We start from the raw sequence: 25,449 nt of genomic DNA, 5'->3' as shown, positions 1-25,449 counted from the left end.
CCCAACTCAGCCGCAGCAACATCCGCATCAGCTGCATTCATGGCTACTTGGAAATCTCTGTTTTCTCTCTGACGAGCGGAAAATAGCGACGTTGAATTTGTCCAGTTTACGGAAAGCATCATCAACGAACAACGACACCGGCGATAGAACTACTTGAAGATAAGAAGGCATGTTTTTTAACGTCAAATTAATTTTCTTTTAAAATACGCGTTTGTGAAAGCGCATTTTCACCAATACAGCTGATAAATACACGAATCGCTCTGCAGGTAAAACGCAACAGTTGTGAAACACGTACGGAATAAGAACTGGATAACCACAATCATATAGAATCAAATGATTCCGCGTTTGCCTTGTAAAATACAAGAAAAACACCATTAAACGACCAACATGTCTGTGCATTCCCGTTTGAAGCGCATTGAAAACTACCAGAAGTTGGTTGTCATCCTCTCGCTTTCCAGAAGAGGGCGCAAGATACAAACTAATTCACGTTTAGCTGCGAGCTAAAATTGAATCCGGTTTCTCACTGCCTCTCACCTCACCGTTCATTAGAAATTGATATTCAAATTGGCTTTGTTTTGTTTTAGATACACAACAAAACCATTTTTATATTCCTTATTATGGTCACTTGGGGAACATAAACTACACGCCGGCCATATTAGGCTCGTTTGTCTGTCGGGGTCATACTGAATAAGCTCTAAAGCCCTGATGTACTCTTTCAGTTGATCATCTTGTCTTATAAAGCCCAAAGTGTCGCTATAAAGGTTTTATAGTTATTTCCCGCATCTCCCTGTGTTAAGATTTTTTATGGTTGACGTAAATGTTTCTCTTGATTAGCCCATCATGTTCTTCTCATCACACAAAAAACGACTGTATGGTTATCTAAAGCAAATCTTTAAATATAGTTGTCTCACTATTCTCCATGAAATGTTTGTTATTGGCTAATAGGGGCACTGAGAAAAACAAATAGACCAACTTTGCGTAGGGGGGAGGTCGGCGCTCCAGACATGACAATATTAGAATAGTCGCGTAGCAACCACTGTCGCAAACAGAGAGCGGATGTCGTAAAGAGCTAAGAGGCTGGTGTTGAAAAGATTTGAAACCGAACCCATTGTGGTGTGGAAGAGGAGTGAACCACTGCCTGCGAGAATAAGAGAGGAGGCAGTTCTGTGACCACAAAGAGACTCTTAATAAGCAGACAGATATGGACGTGCATGCGGAACACAGGCGCTGTTGTGCTTTGTGAGGAGGAGCGCGTCGTCCAGTCGGAAAGATCCGGAATATGAAGAGTTAAGACGATATCCTAACTGTTTATTTCAGCAGCTAGCAGGCTAGCTGGCTAGACATCTAAAGAGCTCGAAATGGGAAGCCAGTGTGAGTCCGCTTCATAGAGGTCTTCGTCGAGCTTTGAAGAGCCGGGCTCCCTTCTAGATAACGTCGGCGGTGATTTAAAGCCCATGTCGCTCACCCTTTAAGTAGCCTCAACTTTGAAGAATGATATCAACGGAGCGCTAAGCATTTCACTACTACCGACGCGGAGAGGGGGGGAAAAGTCTCACAGGTTTGTTGCACATTTGTTTCTTCTCTTTGCAGTGCGCGTGAGCCTCGGACCAGCTCCCCCTGCAACCGCGAGCTGGCTCATTGTGAATTTCAGGAGGCGCTTTTTGCTTTCCTTGAACCCCTCGTCTCTGCCGCTTTGATTTGAAAAAGACAAACAAACAGATAAGCTCATTTTGTGTCTCAGCGTTTCAGTGGAGCGAGAGGACACTTGATACTCTGACGGCTCCTGTTACTACCTCGGATAGGATGAAGCGAGGAGATAAAAACTACACGACTGTGCTTTTCATAAATGAACTCTTATCAGATGTCCACATCCGCTGCAGAGTGACGGGAAGCCTTTTTATTACCGCTGCTATTAGTGTCCTTGCGAGTGTCATTTGTGATACAGTGGCGCCTCAAAACGAGTGTCTGATACGTTGACCTTTTTTTAAAACCCCTCGGCTTATTTGAGGTAAGATAACCGTACCGACTACAGGTCTCTACACACAGCCCATTAAGAAATGATAGTGCCTGTTACAGCATCCAACTTTAATTTGTATCGAGCAGAATTGACCGTGAGGCTAGTTTTACAGGCGAAAGTGTGCGGATTCATCTTGTTTGCATGCAGGTTTTTTATTTATTTATTTATTTTTAACTAACTATGCCAACAACACTGGCTGGCGTGATATTAGCCCGAGGCCACATTAACATTTTACTGTCTCGCCCAACCAGTGCTACAGTCTCTAAACCACCCGGGGAATTGCATCTCAACAGGTTTCCTTCTTGGCCAATTTGTTTTTTGGATTCCGTGGCTTTTAGCAATAGAAAGTTGAGCCGATGCCCTTTCCCTCCACCCAGACATAAAGGCTCAGGCATGAAAAATAGAAGCGTAATTTAGAAAACGAGCTAAATTGAGTTGGCCGTGGGATTTCTATGCATAATCGGGATGATCTGCTCTTTGCAAAGTTGTGCCCTTGATTTCAACAAGGAGGGGGGGGGGGGTAAATTGCAACACTTGTACAAAGCTCATAAGTCCAAGGGAATTTCTCTGCACAGCCTAATGAGTGGAACGGGCTGCTTTGGATGACTTTGTCCTTAACAGGAGACTAATTGTAGTGCCTTTCTGCTGGGTTGGTTGACGAGGGAAATGTGAAAATAGCCCGATTCCTTTAAGACATTCTGCTGGTGGCTGATTTGAATGTTTCTGATTGCTCAGCAGGGGAAACTTCTTGTAATTGTAGCCTAAAAGCTCTCACAGGAGTGGTGTGTTTTTGTGTTTTTGTTTCTTCACCTGCAGACTCTCCGGTCTGTTCTAGGACAAAGCAGCTCGGGGTGCAGGTTGAGGTGCAGTGCACATATCAGGTGATCAATAGTATTTTCCTCCCTGGCCAAACATTTCTCCGGGCTTGTTTTGACAGCTTGTCATAATCAGATCAAGTGGAGCCTCTCTCGGTTGGCGCGTTTGTTGTGCAACGTCGTCGATTTGGATGAACAACAACTTTTCAAACTCCCAACAGAGGGGTTACTGAAAAAGTGCAGCTGCTGAACGTAGACGGAAAAAAACATCTGTTTGGGCATCTAGGGCAAGTCCCTACGGAGCGTCATTTTGGCGCAAATCAGATATTATTGATATTTCCATTAAAACCTCCATTGTTGGGTTTGGGCCATAGATGAACGGACCCCTGCTCACTGAGGGGATGCAGCTAATTGGTACTTATATTCCGAGGTCTCTATTCCCCATTAGTAGAGCGACTGTTGCAGTGACTTGTATCCATCCATCACCATCTCTGCGTTTGCTGTACTGAGGCACTCCGGCTGTGGCTGAAAAATGCTTTTGTGATCAAACATTATTGACTCTCTCAGTCAATAACCTTGGCAACAGTAGTTCCTCTCTCCAGCAAGAACCCCACATTGCAACGCAGGCGGGGTTGAGGTTGTGGGGGCCAGAGGAGGCTTTCTCCGAGCTTTGTGGTAACACCGGCGGTCCTGCGAGTAGACCCTTTCTGCCAGAAGCTGAGAGCTGCCACTCTGCATTAAAGCGATCTTTCTGTCATTTCAATCACAAGAGCAATAACTCAAAGTTTCTCTCAGCTTGCTGCCTATTAGTTTCGACACTTGTCATATCTCTTTCTTCCCATTTGTTTTACACAGCCCTTCCTTGTGTTTCAGTCCCCCCCACATCTCCTCTGCGCTCTCCTTTGCTTTTCCAGTGGAATTAATCAAGCATGTTCTTGTGTGCCTCGACTTCATTATATCGTAATGAAGTTTAGCCTCAGGTGCAGTGAGGGGAAATGGCTTAGGCTGAAAGTAGCTTTGCCCTTGTTCACCATTATCTGAGAACAGTTTCACACAAAGAGCTATCGAAAAGCTTAGATTTAAATATTAGATTTCTATTTCAAACCTCCCCCTCTTTCTTAACAGTTACAGTATTCTGTTAAAATCTAACTTTAATGATGGTGGATATGTGAGGATATTGCCATGTCATCTTCCACTGTCTCGGCCTATGTCATTCTGTTTTAAGCCTACGTAGCGCCTGTTGCTTTATCGTGCGCCTTTTCTGTCCCAGTAATGAGGCATTTTGCGGCTCTTAACATCTGCCAAACTTGGAACATTTTGCATGCGAGACTCATTTCCCATGCATGAGGAGTCAGGCATCCTTTTGATTTGCCCCCTTTTCTTTGCCTCTCCTCCGACGCGCTCACCGATATACTTTGTAGACCCGGGTTTGCTGACAAACTTTCTTTCCCCGCTTTTGGCAGGGGCCGCATACGATGAAAGGTAATTTGGGTGCTTATTCTAAACTGAGAGCGCTCCTCTTGATATTGTGCCCCCCCTCCCTCCCTCTTGCAGAGGCAGCATGCGGGAGTAATAGAAGAGAGCGGCAAATGCCTAACACACGTTTTCTGTGGCGCAGAGAGGCTTGTCCAAAAGGAAAACGCTACGTTAAATTTCACTGCCCTTGTGTTCTGGTGGCTAACATCTGTGGTTGAATACAAAGCATCTGGCTTAACTTAAGCATTTTAAGTGAACTTTACCCTTGTCAAGAACCCAAGTAGGTGACCTTGCCAGTGGAGACCCTCAGTTTGCCACTCTCCCTGCATGTGGTGTTAGATAAGTCTCATCCAGCAGTGGACTACTGTAATTATGGAGAAGTGTAAAAACTCCCCAAAAGCAGTCTTGTAGAGTAATTACTGAGGCAGAAAAAAAAATGACCATATAATCCCTTCAGTAAACTGAATGTTTGTTTCTCATTCACACCATAATTGTTTGTGATTGTATCCGCAGCAACTGGATGGAGAAACAATAATTGAGTAGATTTAAATGGGTGTCCTCTCATGCTTGATCTCAATACAAGTACAGGGTCAGGGACTGGCCATTTGGGGTAGACTTGTGCATGCTACTCATCTACGAATCACGGAATGGTTTAGGTCCAGAATACATGAATGACATGCTACCAGAGTATAAACCCAGCAGAGCTCTGAGATCTACTGACTCAGGTCAGATAGTGGAGCCCAGAGTTCAAACGAGACACGGTTGATGCAGCTTTTAGTTGTTATGCTGCACACAACTGGAACAAACTACCAGCAGAACTGAAATCAGCCCCAACTGTAAGCACTTTTAAATCCAGGTTAAAAACATTTCTCTTTCGGTGTGCTTATGGTTGAGTTTATATTTTTCTTTTCCCCCTCTTCTTTGATTGCTTTTAACTGTGTTTTAATTTTTATTCTATTTTTTTATTCTATTTTTTTATTCTCTTTAAATTTCTTGTTTTTATGCTGTTCTTTTAAATGCCTTGTCTTTATGTAAAGCACATTGAGTTGCCTCTGGTATGAAATGCGCTATAGAAATAAAGATGCCTTGCCTTGCCTAAACCTTCGATATTGTAAGTATGTAAACATTTCACTTCGTTAACAGAAAAAGCCATGCGTAAATGTACCCTTCCCTAAGATGATTAGCGCAGTTCTTGACATAATCCAGGTAACGGGTTAGGGTTTATTTTGGTCCTGACGCTTAACACGTCAGGCAAGGAAGATGCAGCTATGAGTCCTCCCCGTTTTAGCCGCCAGCTCATTAGTCCACGGTGCTCAGGTCTAGTTCGGCGCTTGTTCTAACTTGCCCTGGCTATCTGTTGCTTTCTCACAGGGATAAAGAGGTGAACTACTTCTTGGCCCTGCTGAGCTTATGTTACATGTTCTTCGAGCTCTTCGTTCGTCTTAGTTAAATGTCATATCGGCTCCAAAAATCTTGCAGATACGTCTGTGCCGTGACCGCCTGTGTCAGGCGTTAAAAGGCACTCTAATCTAGCTCTTATAACAGCAGGATGTTCAGTTTTTCCTCTCAAGCAATCAGTTTTCTCTCACTCCCTGGAGCAGCAGAAGGCACACGCATACCTTGAATTTTTATTTATTTATTTATTTTTTGCCACGCACTACATGCCATCTACCAATTTGTCTAAATATAAAATAATTTAAATGTAGTTTCCAGAATTATTCTGTTACTGCATCTACTTTTTTTTTTTTTTTTTTTGCCCTTTTAGAGATTGGCTCATTTATCACTCTAGTGCTTTTTTTTGTCAAAGTCGGTCCTATGTGGACCTCAAGGTTTCTTTTTTTCCCCTCCTTCATTTGATTTTCTCAGCGAAATGCTGCGTCAGACCAAATGTACAAAAGAATGATGTTTTTCTTTTTTGCTTTCGTATGCTTCTGAGGTATATTGGGTTGATGTGGGCAGGAAAAGTGCTATATTCAAATACTGTCCTCCGGAATGATTCAATCCCAAAGACTAAAAGAATTAATTATAACGATGAAATGAACTGATAAATGTGGCCACGTGTCTTTTCTTTTAAAGATCGCCTGTTCTCTAAACTCACTCACATTATCCCAGCCCTTATTTATGGGCCAGAGAAGAAAATGACGTCTCACTTTGCAACAGAAAACTGCTTGAATTTGTATATTGTATTTATTTTTTTTAAAGATGCGTAGTGCAGCTGTCTTTAGCCTCACTATTTTGGATCCGATCTATTTTTACATCAGTCACGTTGGCCCTATCTGCTCAAGGTATTTTCAGGCTGAAGTGAGAGGTAAGAACAAGTGTGTTCAGCTCTTATCTGACACACCGCAGGCGCATGTCTCTCACAGCCGCTGCTCTCTTAGCCGCGTTTAGCCTTTGTGTCTCAGCTACTTCGATCTGGAGGCGAAATCCAAGGAACACATTGACACACGCACACACACACACACACACACACACACACACACACACTAGTGTGCCTCCTTGTTAGCCATGCTCTCTCAAGTCAGTTGTCTTAATAGGCGTGTCCTAATGAGCTCTAATTGAGAATGGCTAATTTGAAAGGCCCGAGTCATTGTCTTTCTTAAAGCGCCTTATAAGACGCTTTGCTAAAAAGCTTATTGGGAGGCCTAACACGGCTTCATCATGTGGTAGACTGTGGGGGCCTTTTCTGAAGGCTGTCTACTCGTTCCCAGCCTCTTTCTTCTATACATCCGCTGACATCAATTTGCTTGGTGTTCACAGATTCTATCACAAATTTTGGTTATTTCAGCGACACGAGCCATTTTCAAAGAAACGACTTCAAAGCGCGCGTTTAAAAGAAAAGCGGGGCAGCCCTGATCAAAGGTTAAATTCTGCACAGCGTGACTCTTTCACAATGCAAAGCGAGGTTCCTCCGAGATTTGAGGTGTGCAGATGCCACGTTATTTTGTCGAGCATCGAGGGGAACTGTGATGGATATTGGTGTCTCCGCAGGCGGAAGGAGTCATCTCGGAGTGCTGCGTATTTTGTTTATGCAAGGAGAGGATGTTGTTTGTTTCCTCATAATATTATCACTTATACTCTGTTTTTCTCTCGTCCCTGCTTTTATTCATTTGTGTTCAATTGGGGCAAGATGTGGTGGGGTTGCAAGTAATTGTTTTACAAAAATATCAAAACAATACAAGCAGTTTTATTGCACTGGCTGTGGGCCAACTCATTTTGTCTGGAAAAGTAATGAAATCTCTCAAATGACCCAAGCAATTCAAATTTGTGAGACAATTTCATACGCTGGAGAAGGTGCTGTTTTGTTTTATTGGAGGTATCACATTTTAGGTATTAGGGCTGAGATGAAAAATTAAATAAACCTTTTTCAAATTGTTATCTATGACCAAAGGGACAATTGTGGATTTATGAAATGTACTTTCTTTTTATGTTACCCGGGGTAGTAATCTCTCTTCCTTTCTCTGCTTGATTTCAGGACCAAACACCAGGAAGAGAGAACATGATGCACTGGCGACTGCCAGAAACTGGCACAGGGTGGCTGTGCCAGCCGTGTCCCTCACTGCCGCTTTAGAAGCTACCCCGTTGCAGCATGGCGGAGAGGCATTGAGGTTCACTCCCTGACGACGATCTCAATACCTCCCCTCATCCCTGTCCCTCAGTAACCCCCCCACCCCCCACCCATTCCTGCCCATCCCCATCATGCTGCGCTTCCTGCCTCTCAAACTTGGCCGCCTGTACCGCTGTCTGAAGCTCTTGTTGTTGGTAGGGTTGTCTGTCATCTTTTTGATGAACACCCACACCTTGTTCGCCTCCTTTCAGAAGAATGAACTCACCGACCGGAGATTCATTAACCTCAACAAGTGTCCCGCCTGCTTTGGCACCAGCTGGTGCCGCAAGTTCATGAACGGACAGGTTTCCTTCGAGACGTGGGGTCGCCTGCGATTTCTAGATGTATTCAATGTCAAGAATGTTTACTTCGCACAGTACGGAGAGCCCAGGGAGGGCACTCGGCGCGTGGTGCTCAAACGGCTCGGATCCAACCAGGAACTGGCCGAGATTGACCAGAAAATCTGCAAGAGGGCCACGGGCAGGCCGCGCTGCGACCTCGTACAGGCCATGTACAAGACTGAATTTGCCCGGATCAATGGGGACGTTCGCCTGCTCACTCCAGAGGTGGTGGAGGGCTGGTCAGACCTGGTGCACTGCCCCTCACAGAGGCTGCTGGACCGCGTGGTCCGCAGGTATGCCGAGACCAAGGACTCGGGCAGCTTCCTGCTAAAGAACCTGAAGGACACGGAGAGAATGCAGCTGCTCATGACTTTGGCGTTCAACCCAGAACCCCTTGTGCTTCAGGTACTGTCGGTTTTCAACTGTTTTTCAATTTTGCGCGTCTGTATGGCTTAAAGCTGCCTTTGTATGCTGTGTTGTTTGAGGCCTGAAAAGGAAGGGTTTTTTTGGATGACGTTTAACTGTTGCAATCTTTGAGGAAAACGTCATATGGGGATAAAGGGGTGTCTGTCAGCTGATCGGTGGCAGCATGTCTTTTCCTAATGGCTTATAAGGCAATGGTTACTGGATTACGCATGGAAGATCAGGGCCTCGGAACAAAGCAAGCCAGGGTGTTGGCCCGCAAAAAGCCCCCAGTGAATTACAGGGTGGGGATCATCATTTTACTTCCTCTTTTATAGATCTGAGACCAGCCATTACTCTCTCCCTAAACTCTAGTCTACACCAACACTGCATGCTCGCTTTGAGGACCACGACTATTCCACTCATAGAATAGTGACACGTTTAAGAGCTGTAGCCTCTGAAGAAGGAAAAAAAAAAAAGATTTTTGCTAGCGGCAATTCTGCATATTTAACACAAAATGTAGAGCAGTTTTGAATTATTCAAGGATGCATTTGTAAATGGTTGTTTTTATATTTTTAATATACTTCTGTGTCCTCGTCAGTTGTGGGGGACTTGACTGGAGAAATATCTGGAGGGCTGCTAAGTGGGAAAAGCACCAATATTACTGATCCTTCATTAATCTTCTAGAATACTTTTCGAAGTTTGAGAGTTGAGTGAACTGACTAAATGGAAGTTGTGGTTACAAAAATCACATGCTGTATTTGGAACTCACTTTTTTTAGCGTGCAGTTTTGCTCGAGTTTGAGTTGAATGGTGCCAAAACTTGACTTTGACACCATGTTTAGGAGTAAAATCACACACGTCTCTATTCCCTCACCCTGCACGTCAAAGCAGCCATTCTATGCACCACATAAAGACAGCCGGCATCCTTTTCTCCTCCCAGATTTATGGGCAGCCAATCAATTTCAATTTCAATTTGCCATTGACCGTGTGTCGTGAGAGGACAGAACAACAATGGTCTTGGCCCGTGTAGACATTCAATAACGTGTGCTGACCTCCCCCTCCCCTCACATACACGACCAGATACCTCCGGGCATTTTGGAGGACAAAAGGCGAAATCAGCTTTTTAGCCTGGTCAATCTATAAAATCTGATTAGCCTTGTGTGGTCGCTTCTGCCCCCCTTCCTTCCTCTCTCCGTCGTTCCTTTTTTCTATCCGTGTCCCTGCCTGCTTCTCTGTTCCACTTGCGCAACCTCCACAGATAACGCCATCAGTTTTTTTTTTTTTTTTTTTTTTTTTTTTTTTTTTTTTTTATGCCATTGTACATCAGTTCAGAGGCATGGTGAACCCCCCCACCCTCGGCCTTATCTTGCACACAGCTCCAGACATCTCACACCAAGACATCATGCGCACACATTGTCCACAGCTCTCTTCACATCCCGCTCTGTAGCCTTTGCGTGTTTACAAGGACTCATGAATTGTTTATATCATGCTGAACTTATGGGGTAACGCATTTGGGGCATGTACAGCGTGTGGACGGAGGGCGAGAATAAGTACCAGACATCTCGTAGATTCGCATATCCCGAGCACCTTGACAATTCACCGGCATCACTGAACTCGAAAGATGAGAAAAATTGCTGAGAGACCCTAAACACAAGGTTGGGCAGCAGTAGACCATAAAGAATTAATGGCGTCTGTAGAGATTGAACAGGAGACGTGCTGTATTACAACACCTTCTTCTTCTTCTTCTTCTTCTTTTTTTGCCAGAGGTTAGACGGCTGAGAGGGGATTGGTTTTAACAAAGGATAGAGGAATGCGGGCCGAGTTTTATGGCCCAGTATTTAATGTAACCTGATCCTTATTTCAGCTATTAATCAATGTCCCTCCGTGTGAGGTCAAGAACCATACTTCTCTTTGTTTGGTTGTAGTCAAACATGTGCTTTATGCGTTTGATTTGGCCACTATCGCTCATTGTGTAATCTAAGCTTGCTTCAGTGTAAACGATTTCCCACTGTCATCCGTCAACGTTGTTATAGTTAAGAGGTTGTTGGGTTTACTTGGTTATTTAGTCTCTCTCTGCTCTTGCAGTACACAGTGAAATGATGTGAATAACATTTCAGCTGTGCGCTCTCTCTTAGAGGGGCTTCTGTTTCCAGTCTTTTGAAGCCACAGGCTGTAAATCGGCCCTGATTCACTATGAGAAACCAGACCTCCTTTTGTCAGTGAGACACAATCTGCTGTGTTGTTTCGGGTCTGGGCAACAATGCGTTTTCTGTGTGCACATGTACACGCAGACGCGCACATCACCCCCACTTCTCTGTCACGTGGAAGACAATTTGGCTTTGGGGAATAAATATTTTCAGAAGACAAAATGACGGACGACAGCTGAACATGGAAATCCTTGCGCAATAGAAGGCACCATATCCAACTCGATCTGTTTTTTTTTTTTTTTTTTCTTCCTTGAATCTTTGTACCAGTTCTTTAAAATTGCCCGAAAAATGTTTCTCTGTTGCTGTGATAAATCTTTTTTTTTTCTCTTTGCAAACGAGAAGAATTGCATGATCCTATTTAATTTCACACCTTTTTCAACGTTGCTCTCCTCGTTTCGATGGCTAGAATCGTATTCGTTGCCTTGGTTGTGTTTGATGGAGTACATCTGGCCCAACCTTAAATTAGTTCGATTTAGCCCAGTCCTCCCTTCCAGATCATTAAGCTTGGTGGGATAGCCAGAAGCATGTGACTGCACTCGCACCCTTTTTGGTCCTCAGCGCTGTCGTGCTCGGTGAAGCTGAGAATAGGATGTGACAGGCCTGTGGGGTTAACTCAGTCTGCGGCACTCTCATCTCCACTAAACTCAAATCCTCGCAGTCCCAGATACCCTTCTTCCCCCATTTTCATTACCATCTCTTCGACGTATTCAACACTCGTCTCACCTGACAGGGAGACGGGCTCGTCAGAAGGCGCGAGCCCCTCGCGTTGTTTCTCCCACAACAGAGACGTCTGACACTGATACTGAATCGGCTAGGAGAGATTAGATGGATGACCTTTTCTCCTCGTCTTTCCGAGATCGTTTGACAGCATCATTTTAATGCAAATGTGAAACATAAACATTCCAGCGCTGAGAGCAAATGCACCAGTAGCTTGTTTGAATCTTTTTTAATACGGGCATGTTGATTAATGAAGCTCTTTGTAATCCTTTGCATTGTTGGATCGCCAAAAGAAGCAAAACTAAAGTTAAAAACTGAGTTTTCGCTGGCATAAAGTGATGCAGAAATGGTGCATCAACTGTGACCTACTGAACCTTGATTGATTTTATTTATTTATTTTTCCCTACCTAATTTAAATGCATCATATTGAATGATTCATGGCTGCTTGTATAAGCAATGAATCAATAATCTCATAAATTAGACTGCACACTTCTTGGAGATATTTGAAAGTTTTTGAAAACTAGAAAAACATACAGTAGAAATTGAGCCTCTACGTTTCCCATCTCTGAAAAATGCAGCGACTCCGTAGCCTGGTTTTCTGGGTCATGCCTCTTTAGAGAGAGGATCATAACCAAGTTGTATTTATTTCTTTTCATTTAATCGCACACAATGGACGCTAACCCGGCTTAAGTGAGAGCCTTCTGTCTCCGAGACCGACTCGGTGGCTGAGGTCCGCAAGTAAATAGTATTCGAGTTGCTAGCCTGTGATTAGTACCTTTGTTTTTTAGAGTCTGGGGGATTGTGACGCTTTTAGCACATAAGAGGGGAAGTTGTGCATGCAGCTTAACCCTACTTCAAGTGCTCCCAAACCTCCGTTCATTATTCTTATAGGCCTTTGTGTACAGACTGAATCCTGTTAGGATAAGACAGGGAGTTATCTGGGCCCGACTCCTCTCTTTTGGCCGCCCTCGCTGGATGGAGGCCCTGGTGGAAAGGAGAGAGGAGAAGGAGAGGAGCAGACGGTGTTTGTGTGAGTGTCTTGTACAAGCCAGAGCCTTGTGGTGTTTTCTCCCATTTGAATGAGCCAGACTGCTTGTGTTACCATAATCCTTTCTCTCCTCCCTGCAAACGCACATACACACACACGTCTGACAGCTGTGTTTGGTTAGGTAAATGCCTGTGGTTGCCCCCTCCCCCCACCGGCTCCTTTTTTTAGACTTGTCCCTCAACCCCAAAGCTTCCTACTGTTACAGCGTTGCACCCCAACCTACCAAAGGCCCAGCTCATGAAGACGCAGTTCTGCAACGAAAGAGTATCATGCGCAGCTCTCACCGGGCCCCTTAAGATGGCCAATATGGATCGGTAACGAGCAGCTCTTTACTGTGGTTTGTTCCCTGGAGAGCCCAGGGCCTAATGTTAGAGCAAGAATATGCTTTTTAGCACATCATTTTGCCTACAGTAATAAAACTGCCCACTGCATTAAAGCATGAAGCACCTGGTTCTGCTGCAGAAATTATGAGAGGTCAGCAGTGTGCTGTAGTACGGTATGTACAGGTTTTTTTTAGCATTTGCACCCTTCCTAGTACCAAAGCGACTTTCTTTAATCAAACTTCTCTCTGGATGTTGTCGGATTTGATCATAGCCTGAAGCCTCATTAAGTTTGAGGCCTTTGCTAGAGATTTTTAATTGGTTTTTATAAGGGGGAATTCTATCGGTGCGTGCCCTGCTCGACAGGCAGGTTAGAGTGCGGGGTCAGTGACCGAGGTCTTCCAGCTTACCATGCCACCCAGCTGCCCTCGGGATAATTGGCGCCTGCTCTGAAATGTGCAGACCTGCGTTTGGGTCTCAAACCCACAGCCGTCAGGTCCGAGGCCAAGTTTCACTTGGGTTCCTCCTCTGTTGTGTGGGCGGCAATACCACCTAGAATGAGTCAACAACCACTGCCTGTGACTTAATCCATTCCTCATCTTCCAGCTGAGGGGATTTATGAGGTGGCTCTATTTGCAGTGGCTCAGGTTCATGGCGGCGTGTGAGCAGTGTGAGCTTGCAACCTCAAGCTGCACTGTCCTGTGCACTCATTCCTCATCCTGTTCTTATTTTCTCTGCAGATCAGAGGCCTGCAAAACTCAAAGACACAACTAACCTATTTCTATCAATGCTCAACAGAGCTCACTGAATCATGTCCATGGTCTTTCTGTGCTTACCGTTTTTGGTCCTCGGAGCAGAAATCTTAGATTTTTTTTTTCTTTTGATCTCTTACTTTCCACACAGAAAACAAAAACACAATATGTCTTTTAAATGGTCTTTATCTTCTTTTTTTGTTCTTTCACAACTCCTGCCTGTTATGAACACACAAAGAAGAAGAGGAGACCTATTCTAAATTCAGACACGTACAATTAACATTCTTTGTCACTACTATCCGGTTTCCTTTACAAGCAGACTCCTCGGCTTGGTGCTCCGACTGGGCAGCTACCGCCTTCCATGTTCAGAACAGACAGAATCGTTGCTCTGTTTGTCGGGTTTTGTTGGGTGGAATAAAGAGGAGGAAAAACGTTTAGCAGGAAAAGCAGCAGTACGAGAGAAGCACGATTGAAGAGAAAAAACTAGCGCCATGTGTGCCTTGGCTGAGGAGTTAACGTTGGTTCCCCTGTGGGGTCTGAGCGCTTGCTGCGGACTAACAGACTGTATTTTAAACTTAAATGGCCAGCAAAACGCCAGACAGGGCCCACAACACTTCCTTCCAGACACACAAGGTCAACAGGAGAGCTGCTCAGAAAAGCAATGTGCTCTTTCAAGTCCAGCTTGGCAGCATCGTCCTTCCAGCCTTGCAGAGCAGATGTGTCTCCTTCTTAGCACTAAGCCCCTGTGATAAACAGGCTGAATAATGTTCATTTTGCAACATGAGATTTGAAAGGGCTTTCTTTTTTACTATACATGTATAGCCTATATGTGGGTGTTTGTTTAATTAGGTTTTTTTGCGTCTGCGCAGCATGCTAACCAACTTTACCATTTGATCCCTGGACTCTCGATGAGTCCTGTCTCAGCTTGCTTGCTCTGAAGGTGTGGGGTTTTGTTGAAGACGGAAAATGTTGAGAATGCACACCACACCTTGCCCGGGGCCATGTTAAACTGCTCGCACAAAGCACGTCTGTGGTAAACTACTAATTTCCTTTTTTTTGCTACAAGTGGTTGTGGTGGCAGGATGAAGGCAACTGGTTCTTTTTAAATATTGCAGTTGTGTGAATGTGCTGGTGTGTGTGTTTGTTTGATGGACCAGTGTTTTTTACAAGCCTGCCAAAGCAATATCTTTGGAGCCACTCATGTTTGCTCTGCCCCTGAATAGAGGTTGCTATCGGCCCGGGTCACGCTGCCTGTTCTCATTCACACTTGCTTGGTTACGTTTTCAAGCACACACATACGCTCTCAGACACGCAGCAAAAAAGGAGCGTCTTTCGAACCTTCTTGCACACACGCCCACGCCCTCCCCTGAGTGGCCCAGTAGAAGGGCATGCCTTTGTCAGCAGATGTCAGGACGCAGGTGTGTGTTCCTGTGACTCTCGCTCCAGTCGTTTCATCCTCTTCTCCAGAGGCTGCACATTTGTCTGTGGCCCTGTTTCATTTCAGCCTACTCTGCCAAACCAACCCCCACCCCACCCCGAGAGGACGCTACTGTGTCTGTTGTGTTACAGGAAGAGGAGCGAAAAGCAGCCCCCGCCCCACTCAATTCTACTGCAGTGCACCAGAACCACCTTAAAGATTGGATTAGCCAGACTTGGGCCTTGAAGTCACTGCGAGTTCGCCTTTAATGACGAGATTCTGTTTTCCGCCCTCGCTTGCATCGTCCTCCGAGCCAGAATCTTTATTTCTGCGCAGTGCGAAGGGGAAAAAAAAAAAAAAAAAAAATGTACAGAAAAAAATTGGCACCAGACCCCATGTTTTACAGTTTCAAGCCTTTGCTAAGCAGGAGATGAAAGGTTTTTATCCCGTGACAGGAACAAGAAGTGATAAGACCTTTTAAAGCTGTTAAAGTTGCTGGGATGTGTCATTGGCAGTCTTGCACCCTCAGCATTTTTCAGCAGTGGAAACTCATCGGGAGACGACTGCTAAAATTCACTACCTGTGCATTAACAACACACACACACACACACACACACACACAGTTCCTCATAGGTCTACTCAGGCATAGTGCAGTGGATGTTATATTAGGCTGGGTTTCCCAATATACATTCCCCACCCGCCCTCCTTCCCACACCAAATGCCTCATTGCGGACGTTAATGACTTCTGCAGAGTAACCGTTTAAAGAGTGCAAAGGGAGAATGATTGGTGGGGTATTTATCAACTGTTGCAATGGGCAACGTTGAGTCCAAAGCTCAGGTGCCCTCCTCCGTGTGCATGCCGACACTGTTCAGTAGTTCTCTCCTTAGACTTATTGCAAATAAAACTTAAATTTAAGACGATCGTAAAAGCAGCACCAAGGTACGAGTTGTTGAGACTAGAATAATCGTGGTAGAGCAACGAGCCTGTCAGCAGAGAGACTGAGCGACATCTATGTTAAGAACCGCGGACGAGGGCCAGACAGACATGAAGGCCTTCTCATAACAGCCGTTGACAGTGCCTGAAAGTAGCCTCGGGGCATTCATCCTGCGCCCCCTCCCACCAGCCATCCACCCATCTGCCGTCGCTCTACTTCTGCTCCCATTCAGGCCTGCAACCTTACAACAAAGGGAGAGATGCGTTTAGCGGGCAGGTCTTTGCTAGTTTATCCCTCCTGTCTACTGAAGCGGAGCAGGGAAAGACACTGTGTTTGTCTCTTCTGTTTGCCGTCTCCATCCTCTCTTCTCTCGCGCTCTTGTCTGCCCCCAGCACCCACTTTTATCCATCCGCCCTGCGGGGGTGAAAGGGAGGGAGGTGTTTTTTACAAAGCAGCCTCTCTGCAGGTTTAGTCATAACATTGGACAGGCTAAGTTTTGTCAACAAGACCGCGAGCTGCTTGGATTTGCAGCAACAAAAAGCGATGTGAGGTTTAAATTTAGGTCAAAGGGAGGAGGGCCTAATAGGGATGTACCACCAACCGATCCAGCATCTGCTTAAGCGGTCTATACCAACTTACCATTACCATTTAGATATTTAGCCGATTAAGCCTCTAATTCTAAAATCTTTTATGTAGGAATGGCTATTGGCTTGAAATAGTTCAATGGTCTGGGATCGCCACTGTTTGGGAGTATAGTCAGCCCACCATTATCCTTTTCTTTTATTTATTTATTTTTTTTTCTTTCAATCTGTCTATTTCTGTCATTTCTGCATCCTGCCAAGTTAGTTGCTTCAGTAAATGTGGAGGAAGGGTACTGAGTAAAGATGTTTTTGAGAAGTCGGGGTGAGTCATTGCCAAGTCGAGCGCCGGGCACAGACAGACAGGCTGCAGGAAGCGAGCGCTGCTTCATAGACAGACTTTTGTCTTGCACACAATTGATTGGGCAACCTCAGGGAAATGGACTCAAGCGACACGACACGCAACTCATTATCGATCTCCCCAGTTTTCTTAAACTGATCAGGAGATATCCCACACCATAAAAGGTGGCCTGTTTTTCTATGTTGGTTTGTTCTGTTGTTTTTGAGTCCCTGCTGCATAAAAGTACATTTTTAGCTTAAAGACTATTCCAAGGTTCTCATTTTCAAGTGACCTTTGTGAGACATTCTTAGCCCTTTCCTTGAAATTGCTTCCTGTACGTTGCATCCGGCACAACATTGTCCGTGGAGTGCTTGAGATGAAATGGCTCAACAATAGACCTGTGTAGTCACCAGTTCACATAGCAGTGTGCTCACCTGGCGCTGTAGTCTCTGTGCGAGTCCAGCTGTTGTCCTGGAGACACAGCGGCTGCGTGGCCAGTTGGAGGCGTTGGTTAACACGTATGTCTTTAAATAATTTGTGTTTAATTAAAGTTTAAAGGAAGTTGGGCCAGCCATGCATGTTTCATCTCCACCCTCTTGACAGAAATTTGAAAGCTGGTAACGTACTGAACTACCAAGAGGGCAGAGTGAGATGCAACAGTCAAAACGGTTCACAGCTCACCTGCAGTGTTGCGGCGTGTTCCCTGCCATGTCCGTGATGCGGTTGAGCTTCAGAGAGGTAGGGCTACTGAGGCCGCTTTGAAACACGAGCGCACCTGGTTCTCTGCGTCTCCGAGGCGGCTGCCTGCCAAAAAACCTGCGAGCCTGCAAGGAATTTGTTACATAGGAGTTGTGGGGTGTCATTAAACTGGCATATGGTAGTTGATTATTATAAAAAAATGGAGGCCTGTGGCAGTGGGTTTGCTGCAAAACTCTGAGTTTGCAAAAATGTTTGGCTACTGGAATAATTTTTCATTAATTTGGCCTTCCACTGTAACAGCCTGTGACGATAGAATAGACTGAGAGGAAAAAGCTGGATTTAGGGGAATAAAGGTAAGACACCAGGGCTACGGTCCCTGTGTTTAGTGTGTATTTGCCAATATAAAGGTTACTGTTTGAGTGATGGCAGATGATGAGGCATGTGTGCCTGCTTTTGTTTGGCCTCAGTAAAGCAAATCAGTCTTGGAGATTAAGATATTGCGCAACAGTCATGAAACCACTTGCTTCAACCGGTTTTGCCTTGTTGTTATTAATCAGTTTTCTCCAATAATACACTGTGATTTCTTGTCAGCATGCCCAAACTGCATCAACCCGGTTAGCGAGCACCACACTCCAGTTTTAAACGCCCCGTTGCTGCTTCACAACACACAAGGCTTTCCTGCTAACTGCTGCTACCACAAATCACCTCCTATCAGTTCTCTGGAACCACCAAGTAGCAGCGAACATCAGCTCTTAGCTGTAGGGCTTAAACACAAACTGTCTCTTTGCTTTTATTAAATTTAATCCGTTATACCCCAAGCTGGCTCTGTTTCACGTGATCCTCTGGCAGATTTTCAGCTATTGTGCATCAGAAATTACCTACGGCTGCTCACAGCATCTTTGTGTTGGGCGTCTGGGTTTTCTTTTTTCTTCTTTGATCTCTCTCTCTGTATTCATAAAATGGATTTCTGTGCAAATTAAAGAAATATTTTCTGAAGCTGTGAAGTTTCTCCGGATTCGTGTGGTTAGGCTTTGCTTTTCAAAGCTGTTTATGTAATTCTATCGGCTAACTCTGTCACACAGCCCGGCTTGTTTCATCCATGTCTTTTAATCATCTGCGTTTTCCTTCCTCTTCCGTCTCTTCACCCCAGAGCTTTCCGTCGGACGAAGGGTGGCCATTCGCCAAGTACCTGGGAGCATGTGGCCGCATGGTAGCTGTCAACTATGTGGGTGAGGAGCTGTGGAGCTTCTACAATGCGCCATGGGAGAAGAGGGTGGACCTGGCGCGGCAGCTGATGGACATTGCCGAGCAGCTCACAAACAACGACTTTGACTTTGCCCTTTACCTGCTCGATGTCAGCTTTGACAACTTTGCGGTCGGCCCACGCGACGGAAAAGTCATCGTTGTTGACGCAGAGAACGTTCTTGTGGCGGACAAACGGCTGATCAAGCAGAGTGAGTACCCGTGTCCCTCAATTCCTTACCACACGTTCATGAAGCGTATATCCATTTGTATTTGATGAATGCCCAATGTGGTTTATTACCCATTTTCCATTGTTTCCAAGCATGTCCTTGTGCCGCATCCTTAAGCATTTCCAGCTTGTAACGGCTGTTCCGCTTTAATGAGCACTATGTCATTAGATTCAAATACTGACCACAGTTCGGATTCTCTAGAAATGAGGCTCATGAGACAGCGATGAAGGTTTTAGGAAAGTCCTCCAGGGACAGACCGCTCTGGGCAGATCTGCACATGCTGGAAGCCTCCTTTTCTAAGAATATACTGCTCCAGCACCCCTTCTGCCTCTAACATGCACGTCCCCATCAAAGCAAAGATTGGTCGGATAATGAGCCATCTCTGCTGCCCTAGTTTTTGCCTCTCGGAATAAACCTCATAACAAAGACAGAAAAAGCCATACATCACGCACTCGGTGTGGCTGTTTTTCCCTCCCTTCGTCCCCCTTCCAGGGCCCACTTCAGAAAGAGGGACGACCACCTTGTCAGGCTGTGAGAGGTGTCCCCTCCTGCAGAAATGGAAGTGTCAGGATGAAATTACAAGATCTTACACCAGAGAAGCTTGTCGAGGAACTGCATTGTCTTTTTTTCCTTGAATATTTTCTTCATTTCCTTTGTGGTTATGTTGGTGCCATGCTCAAAAGTATGTATTTATCTTATTGCCAAAAGGTGCGATTTTCCACCCTTTGCTGGGCCTGAAGCACAATCCAGGTTGAAGCTCCCTTTGTCTGTCCGACACATTTAGAGCTTGACAACACAAGCTGCTTATCCTTGCCATTCAGAGTATAAGCCTCAAGTTTATTTGCTTCTTTCGTGTTTGTGTGTGTGTGTATATGTGCCAAATGCTGCGTCGCTGCAGCAAGAAGAAGGATGATGGCAGTAATGAGTATTACGAGGTCACAGCAGAGCGTTGGACGGCACGAGGAAAATAGGCACAGCAACTTCCCAAAGCTCCACAAACGGAGAATCCAATCCCCACAATTAGAGCCTGAGATTGAAGGCAAGCTGGAGTGTATGCTGCGAATGTCATCAGCCTGAACTGAAACCAATTGATTTGTAAATCAAATGCGTGGAAAGCCACGGTCTGTTGCATCTTCTTGTTAGGGCCATCCGTATGCAAGCAAAGGGTCTGAGCGAGATAAAACGCATGCCATGTTCAAGCTGTGCTGTTTCCTTTTGTTTGCACAGTCCAACGGTCCGAAAGGAGCCATTCTCCATCATTGAGCTTACAGAATTTGTGGATCGTTTCACCCCTAGTGGCTTTAGACAATGCATGCTGTATAATGTAACGCACACTTCACCCACCCTCCTCCCTTTCCCAGACTCGCTCACGCACGCATCCAGCTGCACTTGAAACGTACACGCACACACACACACACCGATTCTCCTTCTCACATTCAATAATGCACTCGAACACCTGCGAGCATTGTTAAAACCAGCCTGCTCTCTTGAATGCCACCAGTAAGGCCACGCTAACAAGTATTTCAGGCTCAGTGTAGCCTTGTGAAGGCAGAGGAGTGAGAGGAATATATACAAGTCCAACCTGAACTCCTTAACATGGAAGGTGCCAGTTACGTAGGAGACGAGCGAGGCGAGACAGTCGTACCTCGTCTGCTGCTCCGCTTATTTGAATTGGAAATGATTTGGTTTGCTTTGGAAATGTTCTTGCTTTGTTATTCTCGAGCCTGCAGGAAGAGAGCGACGGAGGCTGATTGAGGTACAAGGAAATGGACCTCATACTTTCTTACAGCCTTTAGTTGAGTCTCAAATTACTTTTTTGCTGCGCTCATCTTCGTCCTTCAGCACGAACCCGTTCTTCCCTTCATTTGCTTTTCAGGCACTCCGACTGCTTTGTGCATTAGCGCTTCTGTTCGTCAGTGCGAGTGCAAAAGGAACGCTCTCCCGATGCCATCCGTCAATCAGTGGCGAGGTGTGATGCATGACCGGCTCTGAAGCATTAATTGCTTTCACCTCACCTTGCTGCTTTTTGGTGTACCTCTTTTTTCTGTGTGTTGGTGTGCGCTCGTGGCATGCGCTCGCAGACAGATCCATCTTCATCATTCGCACTGATTGAGGTTGATGTGCCCCTCCCCTTTGGGGGGCCCACAGTGGGCCTCTCTCTAACAGGGCAACGCTGGATCTTTGATTGAGTTGTTCTGATGAGCCAGAGCAGAAATGCATTACAAGGCTGATGCTCTGATTATGTGTTTGCATCCTCTGGGTCCACCACCCTCCTAACAATGTTATTGATCTGCTTTTTAATGTACAAACCAATAGTTTTCCCATCATTCCAGGTTATTTTCTTACCTTCCTTCTTTCCAAGACCAGTCCTCTAAAGAGTGGGATAAAAAAAAAACGTTGTGAAATGAGCTGGAGAGAATTTTATTTGCCCACTAAATCAGAAAGGGGGCTCATTTCTGTCAGATGAAACTATAGATGAGTTGTTTGTCTGTGTGCTTCGACAAAGCATTTCCTTTTAGTGGCTACAGAATGTCAAGAATGTTACCTTTTTCCTGTCAGCTGCCGGTAATTTAGATTTCTTGTACAATAATTTGGCAAAAACTGTTGGAAATATGGTTATTCTTTATAGGTTGATGCAAAGAAATGAGACCCGATTCTTTTTCATGGCTTTAGCTTGAAATGTTTCATGTTTTCTTTTGTTGTTTGAACTTTAAAACACAGTCAGCTGAAAGAGAAATGCTCTTATTGCATGGTGGGTGGGAGGCTGTTTTAAAACTCCCACACTTGATTTAAGAATATTGTCAATAAGGGTTAAAAAGAAAAGCCAAAAAATAAACTCGACACTGAAAAAATGGATAAATGCATTTTGCTCTGTAAATATAGCTGCAAATTATAGCTGATCTACATATGGCAAGCTTTATTCTCTGAGAAGAAGGGTTATGATGCATTTCCTCTATATACGTGCTGAGCACCCGCAGCCTTTTATGTTGACTGTTTTTGTTGAAATGAGTATATTCTCATGGCTGCATTTTCATGAACCTACGTCTCTGTCCACCTGCAGACAAACCAGAGAACTACGACGTGTGGTACGAGAGCCGCTTTGAGGAGTGCGACCGGGAGGCCTGCCTGTCTTTCTCCAAGGACTCCCTTTGTTCCAGGGTCAGTGTGGACCACAACTACTATGCCGTGTGCCAGAACCTGCTGTCGCGGTACGCTACATGGCGGGGCACTACGGGGGGCCTCCTCCATGACCCGCCAGCCCACATAGCCAAAGATGGACAACTCGAGGCTCTGTTGGACGAGTGCACTAAACCCAAAAAGCGCTATGGCCGCTTTCAGGTGGCTAAGGAACTGCGCGAATACCTCACACAGCTAGCTGCTGCCACGGCCAGGTAATAAAAGGAGTCTGCGTTAGCCTGACGCACTGAGACTGGATTTGTAATCTTGATCCCCGGACTCTTTAGACCCTGGTCCTTGTACATGATGTCATTCGTTCTCCTTTGTGCACCGGAGCATCAAGGTGTTTGGGTCTTGCATCAGGAAGTGTAAGGATCAAACTCCAAAGCAGATTTGTTAAAGCCCTAGCTTTTACCTTGACTTTGCTCCTCTGTATGAAAGGATTGTGGCGCTACAGAATTCCTGCTAGATCCAGGAAAAAGAAGGTATAGAGGAAACCTCTCCACTCCTAGGGTGCGCTGCCATCTCTGGTGGGGAGATGAGAAAGGGTTCGGGTAAACCAGAGCATCCAGCGACATCACACAGCCCTGACGACGTCCATCCTCGCGTTCATTACTCAGTCTATAAGAATGCTTGTGTTTAATGACATTGACTCCGTATCACCCGTTTGGAATTTCCCTCAACGATCTTGTATGTTCTGTTTTTCTGGACTGAATTCAAGTCATTTGGTACATGTACACTGTTTTGCTGTGCCATGGCTTTTTTCCTTTCTGTAGCATTGCTGCTGGGAAGGTGAAGGTAGCATTACTCTCCTGCTGTCTCAAAGGAAGGCCAAGTTACCGCAGGTAGAAAGGACAGGCAGGGGGGGGGTTCTATAAGCATAGTTTCAAATCAATCACTCAGTGTCCAGGTTTCAGGGTTGTGGCAATCATCTTTTTTGTGTTTTTTCTTTTTGTGTTTTTTCTTTTTTTTTTCTCTGAATAGGAACAACAGAGAGTGCAACAGTTGCTCATAGGAAAAGGAAGGCAATAATTGGACTCCTGTGGTCCCTCGATACAGATGTGCCTGTACCAAAGAGGCTATTTGTAATAGGAACTCGTAGGTGCACAGAGACCACCTTTCCCTCCAGTTGTTGCCCACCAGAGCTGTACAAAACAGACATTTATATGAGCCGACAACCTGAATACTGATATTCCATTTCTATTCCCAAAGAACCCAATCCAGAGGTATCCAAAACGGGGAAAAATTTACCTTAGTTCTGTGATAAAACCCCTGCTGCTGTCTCAGCCTTCAGAAGAAATAATGTGCGTTTGCCTAAACTTGTTTTCTTTCAACATGGTAAATTTAAAAAAATGAATAAAAATCTGTTAAAGCGTTTGTAATTGATAAATGAATCCTATTGTCAGACTTCTCCCACTAGTGCTGAATGCAATAGGCTCTGTCAGGTCAATGGTATAAAAGGGAATGGAAACGTCTTAATTTACTTTCTCGCTCTCGGCTTCTGACCCGCACGTTTAAATTTCTGTTAAATATTTAAGTACTCTGCTTATCTTAGAGGTTGGACCAACAAAGAAAAGGATAATCACAAATCTAGGCTCATGTTGGCTCCGGATTATGAGAGATGTTCCTCAAGGAAAAAAAGAAGAATCCCATCTCTGGCTTCATTAGTTTGTTGTTTTTTGGGGGTTTTTTTTGTAAGTCAACTGTTTTGATGTTGTGAATCAAATGCTTAAAAAGCCCAGTGGAGTGTTTCGTAGCGCAGATAATAAAAGAATAAGCTGGCAAATGATCAAGTGAGTATAAGCCACTCCCAATCTACGAGGAAACCGGAAGCACACCCGTCGTTTTGTTTTTTTCTTTCATTTAAAGCTTATTACGTGCAGGGCTGATGCGACCTCTGCCAGCTAGGAAAAAGCAATAAAGACCAGTTTGGCTAATGAATTTCTTGATTTTTGAACCCACATCATTTGTCGTATCAGACGCATTTTTGTTTCCCCAGGATGGAGGATGGTCAACCTGGAGGGATTTGTCTCATGCGTAACTAACTGTCCACTTTTGTACTGTACTTTTTTGTTGTTTTTTTTTCTTTCGAGTATTATATCAGCGTTGTCTGATTTATTTTTTCCTGTGCCTTTCATTCAAAAGTTGTATCTACAACTTTTAGTGGGATTAAATATTAAAAATAAATGAATATATATATATATATATATACATAGATATATATACACTTAAACTGTGTGTGGACTGTTCTTGATTCTCTCCTAATCTTCCTGTAATTACTCCCACTCTTAAAGCAATACAATGTAACTTCTCAAAAAGCCCACTATGGAGCTCCCCCTACAGGCTTGGAGGTAATGTACGGTTACACTGTCGTAAATACAACACCCTTTCGCTTCCACGTTTGTTGACGAACCGGCGAGGAGTCAGAAGGTGCAAGCTATGTTGACCGAGAAGGTAAGAGTAATCAAATGTACCTGGGAGCGTGAGAGGGGTCTATTTGTTTTTGCGGTAGGTGTGCCAGTAAGCAAGTCGAAGTACTTCCGCTCAGCTCCCGGGCCGCTCCAGCAAAGTTGCATAGCGCAGTTTTTCCAACTCAGACCCCCGAAGGGCATAGGAGACAGGCCAATCGTAATATTAAAACTCATTCTAGCCGCACAATTTTCTTCAAGCTGTTATTTTAACGTAGAAATGTTACATAATATTGCTTTAAGTTGCAGTCGATTTGCCTCCGTTTCTTTTTGCATACAGCTGGATGTCAGCGTTTGCCGTTTTCCCCTCATTCCTCCTTCTTGGTTTCGATCTCATCTCTTCATCTATCCTCTAATTCGGATCCCAGTCTGAGCTGTCTTTTTGTTGTGCTCAACTCGGGCGCCTTATCCATATTTGAGTTGTTCGAAAGCGTTAACATTGATTGTCCTCGACACTTTCCTGTCTTCACACAAAATTAGATTAAACTCAACAAGCCGACAATTCGGGGGAGCGAGACGAAAACACTTCAGCGTGCTCTCGCACGTGGAGAGATACTCTTCCACGCGCGCGCTATCTGTTTGCCCGTTGTAATTTTGGAGTGTGTGTTCTTTGCTAATACAATAGCTCGTCTCTATCGCCCGTGCCTGTCTCGGCTCGT

General features: G+C 44.9%; 1 protein-coding gene across 2 annotated transcripts; it reads left to right on the top strand.

Annotated features, from left to right (window-relative positions):
• The first annotated feature begins 1,107 nt into the window (after positions 1–1,107).
• On the top strand, positions 1,108–24,535 carry dipk2ab (divergent protein kinase domain 2Ab). Of its 2 annotated transcripts, XM_075452626.1 has the most exons (5): positions 1,108–1,558; positions 2,834–2,898; positions 7,784–8,661; positions 18,824–19,127; positions 22,207–24,535. In XM_075452626.1, exons 3-5 carry the CDS (start codon positions 8,008–8,010, stop codon positions 22,539–22,541), a joined length of 1,293 nt encoding a protein of 430 aa, XP_075308741.1. In that variant the 5' UTR covers positions 1,108–1,558; positions 2,834–2,898; positions 7,784–8,007; the 3' UTR covers positions 22,542–24,535. The 2 variants fall into 2 exon arrangements, with proteins under 2 accessions (XP_075308741.1, XP_075308740.1); XM_075452625.1 differs by lacking the exon at positions 2,834–2,898.
• The last annotated feature ends 914 nt before the right edge of the window (positions 24,536–25,449 follow it).

This window comes from Odontesthes bonariensis, chromosome 20 (genome assembly GCF_027942865.1).
Source record: "Odontesthes bonariensis isolate fOdoBon6 chromosome 20, fOdoBon6.hap1, whole genome shotgun sequence".
Lineage (NCBI taxonomy): Eukaryota > Metazoa > Chordata > Actinopteri > Atheriniformes > Atherinopsidae > Odontesthes > Odontesthes bonariensis.
This window is presented reverse-complemented; position numbering and strand designations above follow the sequence as displayed.

What these genes read in the sequence shown, in the direction of transcription:
- dipk2ab (XM_075452625.1), top strand. Translation starts at nt 8,008, where the DNA reads ATGCTGCGCTTCCTGCCTCTCAAACTTGGCCGCCTGTACCGCTGTCTG. An exon ending in CAGAACCCCTTGTGCTTCAG is followed by an intron (nt 8,662 to 18,823) that starts GTACTGTCGGTT and finishes TCTTCACCCCAG; the next exon opens with AGCTTTCCGTCGGACGAAGG. An exon ending in CAAACGGCTGATCAAGCAGA is followed by an intron (nt 19,128 to 22,206) that starts GTGAGTACCCGT and finishes GTCCACCTGCAG; the next exon opens with ACAAACCAGAGAACTACGAC.